Raw genomic sequence first — 11,440 nt, 5'->3', positions numbered from 1 at the left:
ATTATAGAGTCTATATAGATCTATTTATAGATGTGCTATTTATAGATCTATAGATGTCTCACATGTCTATAGGCATAGGTGACCGACTCTCGCTCGATCAGGGCTGGTCTTATGCCACTGCAAAATATGCAGCCGCGCTCATTCTAGATATTTTATTAAATTAAACCATATTTACAGTGTTTTCTGCGGCATTCTCATATTCCACGGGCTCATGGAAATCTGGAATTATAAAAATATCCTGAAAATATTGGATTTGCTATTGGTCAGTATTGCTATTATAATTGAGCTTGATCTATGGACATTGAGGAAACAGAATTTCGATGATATAGAATCTAGGCCTACTGTATGCTTTCGCTAAATGCAAGGCTCTTAAAGTTAGTTTGATTGTGATATTGTAGCCATGGGCGCCGGCAGAGGGGTGCAAGAGGATGCACTTGCACACCCCCCCCCTCAGGATTCTGAGTAGCCAATTTAAATTCTAGTCATTTTTTTCGCACCTTCAAATAAATTTTATAAAACTTCTAGATCTAAGTAGCAACTGAACAAGTAGTGCTTCCACTAGTTAATGTAGTAGTACTAAATAGATTAGCAGTTGATATCAGAATGGGCATGGGAAAAATAACTTATTCAAACCTTTTACCAGACAGAGGGAGTTGATATAAGCTTTTTAAACAAAAGACATCCAAGTTAAAAGAAATAAAAACTGTTTGCAGCCATGTTTCTTTCATCATAGTCCAAAAGATGTAGGTACAAGGTGTTAAGATTAACAGAAATTTCAACAGCAGCTTGTAATATATTTATCTTAAATAACAAAACATAACATTAAATTGAAAGATGTCCTAAGAATTAAAAAAAAATGTGCTATTAATAATATCCTTGTATTTGTAATTAATGTATTAAAGATCTGTCTTATGCAACTATATTATAATTTAGCAAGAAATGAATATACCTTAAGTTGTATCTTTTATGAAACAAAACATCTGTCTAGTTAAATATTTAGATTTACATTTTTATAACATCTATAACTTCACCTTCGTCTAGCCCTTAGTTTGTTAAATTGTTGTGGCACCACACAAGATCTGTCAACTATCTTTCTCCATTCTTCGCTGTCCTTTGCATTGGATTGAATTTTATTCAATGACAGGCCTGTCTGTTCTTAGATATTATCTTCCTGTTGTTTCCTCTGTATTCCACTTCATCTTTTTCCTGGTACTGTTCTCTGAAAGAAGGTCTTTTCGAGCCCTGAGGACCTTGTGATGTGGCCATAGAGTTTGACGTTTTTTGACAGTGTTTAGCAGGTCATCATGGGGTCTGATTGCTGTATTAATCCTGTTTCTAATCTTTTCATTTGTGAAGCTGTCTTTATAAGTGACACCTAGATACTATTGAATTATATTAACCTGATTCAATTCAGGTCTATAATAGGATTACTTTAGCTACTTTAGGATTCTGTGTTTTTAACCTGATTTGAGTGTAAATGCACTCTAAATTTTCTTTTCTGGTTCTTATCTTGTGCTAATAATAATAATAAACAGCTCACAAACTATATTTATGACATTAAAATTGTGTTTCTTATCTTATATAATACAGACGTTACTTCAAAAAAGAAGATGATTACGTGCTATAGCTTTCAAGCTTTCTTTGCATTTATAATATATTTGTACTTATTCATCATGCTAGGATAGGATGCTGGGATATATATATGCTACTGTATATATTTTCTTTGTTGCAGGACAGATTTTGTACTTTTGGTAGTGAAAATCTTAACAAATGGCTGATGTAGTGCAAGACTTTACTCTTGACCTTAGAAATGCAATTAAGTTGGAAGTGCTACAAGAAACAAATGAAACTATTTCTACTACACAGCTTTTGTAAAACAATCACAATGGTCGAATGTCAATAGCTACAATAGAAAATGAGACTCAGGTAGGTTTTATACATAATTTTTTTTTTGTCAAAAGAAAAACCTACCAAACAAAAGATTATTACGTCATAGCCCAAACCTCAAGCTAGAAGTATGGGAATAGCAGCAGGCAAGGCTCGAACCCAGGACCATAATAATGACAGTAGAGAGTGCATGCAACACACTTAGCCAGCCAGGTTCACATAGTACCATATATCTAAAGTTGAGATGGCTTATGGATTGGAAAAGAATGAAGACTTCAGAATAACCCATGCTTTATTGGCTTTCTAACATATTTTTACAAGCGTACTAACTGAATATTATTTTGCTTTCTAATTAATAGGCTTATAATTTAGCCTTAGAAATGTGTACATTCCTATAAGGAACTTTAAGTATTAGAACTGAAGATAAAAAAGCTTGAGAATTCTAATGTTGTGCAAATATATGCATTTTGAAACAGATTTTTTTTTACATTTACTTCCTAAACCCTAATACTGTAATATGACAAAAATTTATATATTTTAAGGTTATTTCTATAGATAAATATTTTGTAAAATATTTTTTTCATAGTATCATAAATGTTTTGATGTTGTTTTTTTGTCCAGATAACTGTTTTGAAACAAAAGACAGAACGTCAGTTAAGGAATGATCCTCATCAACATTCTGTCGAAGAAAAAGTTTATTTTGATGATGTTAAGCCTCTAAGAAATATCAAAGATGAAGTGCATTCAGATGGCGATGTGCCAGTAAGAACTATCAAAGATGAAGTGCATTCAGATGGCGATGTGCCAGTAAGAACTATCAAAGATGAAGTGCATTCAGATGGCAATGTGCCAGTAAGAACTATCAAAGATGAAGTGCATTCAGATGGCGATGTGCCAGTAAGAACTATCAAAGATGAAGTGCATTCAGATAAGAATTCTTCAACAATAGGAATCAAAGATGAAAAACAAAAATACACTCTCTTTGAAAACTCAGTGCAATGTTTTCCAGCTATTAAAGAAAACCCAGATCATTTGGAAACGTCTCAGCCTGTTTACTTAAGTAAAAAAAAACACCAATGTGAAATATGCCAAAAATTGTTTTCTACATCTTCCAATTTGAATGCCCACAAATTGATTCATACCCGTCCCCCAAAAATGATGGTTGAAAGAAAAACATACCAATGTCAAATATGCCTGAAATTCTTAACTTCGTCCTCAAATTTGAAAACTCATCAGTTGGTTCATACTGGTATAAAAACGTACAAATGTGAAGTATGTAAAAAAGTGTTTTCTCAGTCGGCACATTTGAAAACCCACCAAGTGGTTCACACAGGAGAAACTCCATTCAAATGTAATGAATGCCATAAAGAATTTTCTCGCTTCGCAGTTTTGAATAGACATCAATTGGCTCATGGTGGTGTCAAACAAGTCCATTGTGAAATCTGTAAGAAGCAGTTTTCTTGGCCACAAACATTGAAAAGACAGCTGCTTACAAAAATTCATGTGTCTAGAAAACCAAGCATAGTATCCACACAGCCCCAATGCAGTCACAATTGCAATGAGCAGGCCACATCTGAAGAAAGACAACTTCTGCATCTTTAAAAGGTTCCTTTACAGTCAGCTAACAGATGAAGAACAATCCCAAGGTGGTCAAAGAAAATAATTTAGGGACACCTTCAAAGCTACCATGAGAACCTTCAACATACCCTGCCACCTGGGCAACAGAAAAAGATGATAAAATTGCTGAGGACAAAAAAAAGATAGCATGGCTAAAGAAAAATGCCAAAGAAGATAATCAAGGCTACTCACATAAGCTCCAGCTAGAATAGCTTGTCAAGAATGCAGTCAATCATTTCTGGCCCACACTACCGACCTAAGAATGCTTGAATCAAACATTCCACCATAGAGTACTTGGATGGCTGATTGGCAGTACAGTTTGCACGCTGGACAGTCGTTTGGACTATTCGATGGTCCCGAACTCAAACCCTGCTGCTCCCATCCTCCGTCATCCTGAGCGAGGGTTGGACAAGGAAGTAAATTATCTTCAATTCTAAAGGAACATACAAAACATATAAAACATTTTACAAAATATGTGTGAAGACAAAAACCAACCAAAATTAAGAACGGGAATCTCAAATACAGTTGATAATCCAACATTTTTTAATCTAAGAATAGAATAGTAAAGTTCCCTTTCAGTCCTTGATATCTATAAGGCAGATGATGTAAAGGTCATATGTTTCTATGGCCGACTATTAACAACCATTAAACTAATGTTTAAAATCCCCAAATGCAAAATCCAAGTCCTCACCATGATTCAAACCTGGGACCTCTGAAGCCAGGCACACTCAATAATAAGATGCTGTGATGATGTACACATCAGCTACCATTGCACATGTTTTAATGTTGTATTGACAGATTGTTTGCATAGAAACTAAAAACTAGTACAGATTTTTTTTTATGCCCATGGGTAAATTCATGCAATTAATGCATACTGTAATATTTAGGAAAACCAGTGACTTGGCAGAATTTAAGTCATTGGTTAACATGCATGACCAAATGCATTATGCATTATTTTTGAAATAACTTCTGTATAATATAAGTTAAGTTTCAGAATGTACATTGTTCAGTAGATTAGTACAGGATGTGAAAGCTGAAATCATGTTTTGCATTTTTTTAGATCTAAACATTTTTCTTTTTCATATATTGTTAATTTAATACTTAAAAAGACTATTCTTTTACACCAGAAATAAATCTAGAAAATTCTTGACATACACTGTCTAATACTTTGAAATACAGGTAATATTTGGTGATCCGACATGTTTTGGTAATCCCACTCTCCCCCTGATACCATAACCTTGGGGACTATCAAGAACCAAGTGTATTAGTTTGTTTTTTAGTTGACCTTGTTACTTTCAAGTTCTATTAAAATATTGTATCAATATTCCTAAGTACTTAATTTTTATTTTATTTTATGGAAACTAAAAGTTTACTTTATTATTTTGTTTAATATGATAACACTCTTAAATGACATTCAAATCAAATATGTATTGTGATTAGATAGTATTAAGGAGAGGGGGAGCTAGATTAAGGAAATGTACAATATTTAAGAACAAATGCAGTACTAGCGGTCAAATGACTGTGTATGAGAGGAGACATTATGAGTTGCTAGTTAAATAATGTACTAATGACTTTGTTCACCAAAATGTGGGATGTGTAGCTGAGTGGCATTCACCTCTTGGCTGTCTATCAAGGGGGCTGGAGTTCAAATCCTGACTCAAGTGTAGTTTTGTTTGCTTAGCCTCTGAATGCATCAGGGGAACCTTCTTCCAGTTATCACTTTCCTTTGTTGGTCCACAAAGAGACTGGACCAGAGCCTACTTCCCCTCAATGGTCCACAAAGAGACTGGACCAGAGCCTACTTCCCCTCAATGGTCCACAAAGAGACTGGACTAGAGCCTACTTCCCCTCAATGGTCCACAAAGAGACTGGACCAGAGCCTACTTCCCCTCAATGGTCCACAAAGAGACTGGACCAGAGCCTACTTCCCCTCAATGGTCCACAAAGAGACTGGACCAGAGCCTACTTCCCCTCAATGGTCCACAAAGACACTGGACCAGAGCCTACTAAGCTTGCTTCAATATGAAACTTTTGCTGTACTAGTGTAATTTTCTGTTTTAAAGTGTCTTGTCCAAAGATGAAAACTTCATGGGTCTTTTTGTCTCAGAGATTTATAATGAATCTCCCCAGAAGATTTACTTTATGGGCACAAACCTTTGTAAAGGTAAACTTATTATTATAAGCTACCCATGGTTCATCTGATCTCAAAGCTGAAAATTCCACTTAATATTGTCATGGAGTATGTGTGTATTGGCTGTTGATATTTATTTATTTAAATTATTTGATAAAGTGCAATGTATTTTTTGTTTTATATATTTCTATTCTGAGATTGAAAGCTGTAAATATTTATTAATAAAAATCTTTAATCTTTTTTGTTTGTTTGTAAAAGAAGTTTTTAAGCTTTGGTCAAGATGTTTGAAAGTTAGTCATAGAAAAAGTCTGAGTTGGACTAGCTGTCTGTAGCTACAACCCAAGTTACCCATCACAACTCCTATCAACAAAAATATGACTACCTTTTTAAACAGTAAAGCCTTAAAATTAACTCTGAAAAATAGAAGCTTAAAAAACAACAACACAAAGTCCAAACAAAACAGCAATTTGAAATTGGCCATTTCATTCAATCTATGTATCGGTACTGTGTTTTTGAAGGCAGCTTAAAAAGGCATGCAGAATTCCACCCCAGATTAACAGAGTTTATTGATCAAGATACTTATTGCTATCTAATGTGGTGTTCAGTGTAACATATCTTGATGGTGTAAAGGCTGATGAGATGAATATTATATACGAAATTGAAACTAAATCAAAAAACCCAATCATGAGCACAAATGAGTTAACAATTAGTGTTTTGCCATTCAACATTTAATCCATTTAAGAACAAAGAAATCTGTATATTGATGTTGATGTACTATGAATCAAACACCAAGGCCATGATGATGCCTTGCCCATATGCTAGGACAAATTTGTACAAATACTCCTTCTTCCCTAGTGCTATTAGAGCATGGAATGGGTTGCCTGAGCTAGCCAGGAAAACCAGTGACTTGGCAGAATTTAAGTCATTGGTTAATATGCATGACTAAATGCATGTCGTGTAGGGCGTAATCATCTTCTTTTTTGAAGTAACATCTGTATTATATAAGATAAGATAAGATGTAATAGACCTATCTCTTCGATCAGCTATTTCCATCCATCATTTTTTAATAAGTGTCACTACCAAATACAAATGTACTCAAAATTTACATGCAATTAAATCATTTAACTGTCGATTAGAAAGATGAGCTCCATCCAAGAACTGATCTAGTGAATATAATAGAAATGATGAAGCAATGCTGAAGTTCAACTAACAAGTACCTGTGTTTGATATTGGTCAGTGAATACTAGTGCTCTGCAACCAATTAAACTTTTTCAATATTTAGTAGTAATATTTAGTAGTAACAGAAGTAACTTGCAATCACTATCTTCTGCAAAGTACCACAAAACAAGGAGAAATTTAAAACTTTATTGCAAAGCTCTTTTGTAACATTTATGATGTAAATTAATAAAATTCTATGTATACAAAAATGTACACCTGCAAAGTGGACAAGTATCATAAAATTACATTAAAACTAATTCCAAGGTCTTGATGCATTTGGTAACTTTAAAAAATACTCAAAACATCTAACAATAAATGTTAGACATTGTCTTCAAATTGAAAAATAGAGAAACTGCATGAAGTCTTTCATATGACAGCACAGACCAAGCATTACTTTTAACTTGTAACCATGTTCTCTAAGACATAACACAATCATCAACCATAAAGAAAATATTTAGAAGCTAAATGAAAATTATTTATTCATACCAAATAGGTTGCTCTTCTTTCTCAGATATAAATAACAAATCTGACTCTATATATTGATAAATAATTAAATACTAACAAATTAAAAAAGAAACCTGTTACAACCTAACAGTTTTTCAATAATAATTTATCCTAAGCTAATCAATAAATAAATCAACATTTTTCTTGTTAGAAAAAAATATCACAATAAGAAAAAAAAAACATTTTAAAATTTTGTACTCAGCTTTCTCATTGATCAACTGACTCAAACACTGGCATATGAAAACAAAATAAGATAAGATAAAATAAGATACTTTTTATTAATCCAATCAAATGGAAATTCAGTTTGACTATAATTAATAACCTCAGCGTAACTACTGTACAATAACAGTATAGATGAAAAATTCGAACATTCAAACACATTCACAACCAGCGCTTTATGAATTTGACTTATATGTACTTCTCTATGACGACACTCTGACAGAAAGTGTGATAAAGGAGTTTTTAAATCTTTCTGTTTTAGTCCTTATCTTCTTATCTTATACAATACAGACGTTACTTCAAAAAAGAAGATGATTACGTCCTACGCGTCATGCATTTAGTCATGCATATTAACCAATGACTTAAATTCTGCCAAGTCACTGGTTTTCCTGGCTAGCTCAGGCAACCCATTCCATGCTCTAATAGCACTAGGGAAGAAGGAGTATTTGTACAAATTTGTCCTAGCATATGGGACGAGGAATGTGCCTTTATCTTTGTGTCTTTCAGAGTATTTTATTAAATTTTGTTTTTGTATTTGAAGATTATGGTTCAGTGTTTTATGTATGATTGCTACTTTACTTTTGAGCCTTCTGTCCTGAAGGCTTTCTAAATTTAGTGATTTTACTAAAGGTGTTACTCTAGTCAAATGTGAATATTCGTTTGTTATGAATCTCACTGCTCTATTTTGTGTCTGTTCCAGTTTCTTAATGTTTTCTTGAGTTGAGGGGTCCCAAACGGAGGATGCATATTCTATTATTGGCCTAACCAAGGTTAAGTAACATTTTAGTTTTATGTTCTTATTTGATTTATAGAAATTTCTTTTAATAAATCCTAATGCTTTGTTTGATTTTTTTGTAGTTTCATCAATATGTGGATTCCATGATAGTTTTTCATTTATTATAACACCTAGGTATTTTGCGTTTTTAGTCTGTGATACTGGTTTGCCATGAATAAGATAAGTGGAATTAATTTGTTTTAGTTTTTTTGTTACTCTTAACAACTGACATTTTTCTGGGTGGAAAGACATGCTCCAATGGAAAGGAGACGACCACTTCGTTCAGATCTTATGTACCTTTACCTATCCCTTAGTCTGTTGGACCGTTGGGGCGCCAGGCAAGATTTGTCGACTGTCTTTCTCCATTCCTCCCTTTTTTTTGCCTTGTTTAGAACCTCTCTCATTGGTAGGCCCGTCCATTCTTTAATGTTGTCCTCCCATCGCTTTTTCTGTCTGCCTCTTCTTCTTTCCCTGGCACTGTTCCCTGAAGGAAGGTCTTTGCGAGCCCCGTAGATCTTGTAATGTGGCCAAAGGTTTTAAGCTTTCGTCTTATGTAACAGTGGTTTAATGGGTGCAGGTTATCTTTAAGAATCGCGTGTGTTTTGGAAAAGCATCTTTCATGAAAACGTTTTTCAAGAGATGGTAGCTGTTTTTCAGTGATATACGATGCTTTTTTAAATTAGTCTATTTAGTCTAAGTCCTAAGTCTTTGTGCCAGTGGAGTTACAATATTGAAAGATCTTAGCACGTTAGATACAATTAAATAAACCTTACAAACAAAAAGCTTGGATGTATAAATGTTCATCAATAAAATTGACGAATAAATGCAAACAAAATTACTTTTATTGTATAAATATAAAAGTTTCACCTGAGCACCGACCAAGACATAATGTTACGTTCTCGGCCTGGTCATAGTATAATAACAATATATGTAATAAACTACATAACATTTAAAAATATCAGTAAATTAAAAAACAAAACAATGAAATCTCAAAAGGTTGGCTTAGTGCAGGACAGAGACAGTCTTAGATAATAAAAGCGGCCATACAATGGACGCTAACACAACATTTAGAGGACCTGGATTTCGCCGATGACACCTGCCTCCTCTCCCATACACAACAAAATGCTCAGGTCAAACTGACCAGACTCTCAGAAGAAGCGAAAAAGACTGGACTTCTAATCAACAAAAAGAAAACAGAAGTTATGAGGATCAACAAAAGACAAGAGAACCCAATCATGCTACAGGGAGAGAATATTCTTGATACGGACCGCTTCACATATCTGGGAAGTAGAGTTGGTAAAGACGGCGGAGCTGATGATGATATACTAATTCGGATCAATAAAGCTAGGTTTGCCTTTTCAACTCTTCAAACTATCTGGCGCTCTCTACACAACAAGATACGAATCTATAATACAAACGTTAAGTCTGTCCTTCTATACGGTTCAGAAACTTGTAGAGTCACTAAAACAAATATGGAAAAGCTCCAGACCTTTGTTAACAGATGCCTACGCCGGATATTATAATTAGGTGGCCAGAAAAGATAACTACTATCGATTTGTGGGAGAGAACTAGACAAAAGCCCATAGCCCAAGACATCACAAAACGAAAATGGAGCTGGATAGGACACACCCTGCGAAAATCAGCTACCAATCTTGCCAGGCAGGCACTTGACTGGAACCCACAAGGAAAGAGGAAAGTGGGCAGACCCAAGCAAACCTGGAAGAGGTCAGTCATCAGTGAAGCTGAGGGTACTGGAATGACCTGGGAGCAGATGAAGAAAGCTGCTCAGAACCGAGTTCGGTGGAGAGGTGTGGTTGCGGCCCTATGCTCCCCTGGGAGTGCACAGGATAAAGTAAGTAAGTAAGTGCAGGACAAATATTTTTACTTGAGCCAAATGGTGTACTATCGTGTTTTTTTTTTTTTTTTGTAAACGAATACTATAATAAGCGGTCTCAAGTTTTGGATCCCGGTGAAGACTGGCATTTTGTGTTGAGATTTTTAAGACATCCTTCAAGTCCACTTATCTCTAATGGGAACCTGACATAACTTTGGTAAGTATAGGAGGTTGGTTGTGGTGCTAGCCACATATCACCCTTGTTAAAATGGCATAGAAACAAATCCTCTGCCACTACAGATTGCAAGGTCTGAGAGGGGAACTTTGACCTATCACTAATAATAAAGTAAAAACTTTGCTGAATTATAATGCAAAATTTGTTTCATAAAGCTTCTGTAAAACCATGATAACAGAACTGCGTTGTAAAGAAATCTTAATTTTAACGGATTATTTACAAGTTTTTGACATTCCAAGGAGGAAAAGTAAACTGTCTCATGTTCTATAGGCCCGTCTCTGACTTGTCGAATTCAGGTCACGGAATCCACTTGCTCCTGATCTGTATAGAAACATTTACACATTATGTTCAACTGCACCGTCACCTTTACACCTATCTTTTAGTCTGTTGGACCGTTGGGGCACAACACAAGATCTACTGACAGTATTTCTTCATTTTTCTCTCTCTCTCTTGTCTTGGATAGAACCTCTTTCAGTGGCATGCCCATCCCTTCTTCCCATCGCTTTCTCGGCTTTTTCATATCATCTTTATCCTGGTACTGTTCCCTGTAGCAAGGTCATATGCTCAACTGCAAAATCAAGTCCTCATTCAAATAAAGTTTGAGTTATATCCCATTAAAAAAAAACTCTACACGCCACTTAAGTATAAGTAAGATAAGAGAAATATGTTTATCTTCAATCACGAAGGAGCTATATCATTCATATCATAGGCTTACCGCTTGTTGCTAAATACTATACATTATACGTTAACTCATTGGCACCACTTGTTTCACTTAATGAATATACTACGTTGATAGACTGTCAGGTTTGCCCGGGTAGACGAGCCAAAAATACAACCACGACTCTGTGCTCATTTATAACGTCACGCTGAGTACATGAGAATTTTGGACTTCAACATTTGGATTAAATCGTTAGGTCCTCTTTCGTAATCGAAGATGAACATACTCTTATTAATCAATGAATTCGAGATAAACACAATCTCATTTTTGTTCATAAACTCAAAGATGATCAAAATCTCATT

At 34.7% G+C, this 11,440-nt stretch overlaps 1 protein-coding gene across 1 annotated transcript; it reads left to right on the top strand.

Moving 5' to 3' along the window:
- The first annotated feature begins 98 nt into the window (after positions 1–98).
- On the top strand, positions 99–3,489 carry LOC106076001 (zinc finger protein 431-like). Its single transcript, XM_056014281.1, has 3 exons — positions 99–262; positions 1,733–1,926; positions 2,509–3,489. The coding sequence occupies exons 2-3, from the start codon at positions 1,894–1,896 to the stop codon at positions 3,487–3,489; spliced, it is 1,014 nt and encodes a 337-aa protein (XP_055870256.1). The 5' UTR covers positions 99–262; positions 1,733–1,893.
- Positions 3,490–11,440: the final 7,951 nt, after the last annotated feature.

This window comes from Biomphalaria glabrata, chromosome 16 (genome assembly GCF_947242115.1).
Source record: "Biomphalaria glabrata chromosome 16, xgBioGlab47.1, whole genome shotgun sequence".
In the NCBI taxonomy this organism is placed as follows: Eukaryota; Metazoa; Mollusca; class Gastropoda; family Planorbidae; genus Biomphalaria; species Biomphalaria glabrata.
Note: the sequence above shows the minus strand (reverse complement) of the source record. Positions and strands in the feature narration are given on the sequence as shown.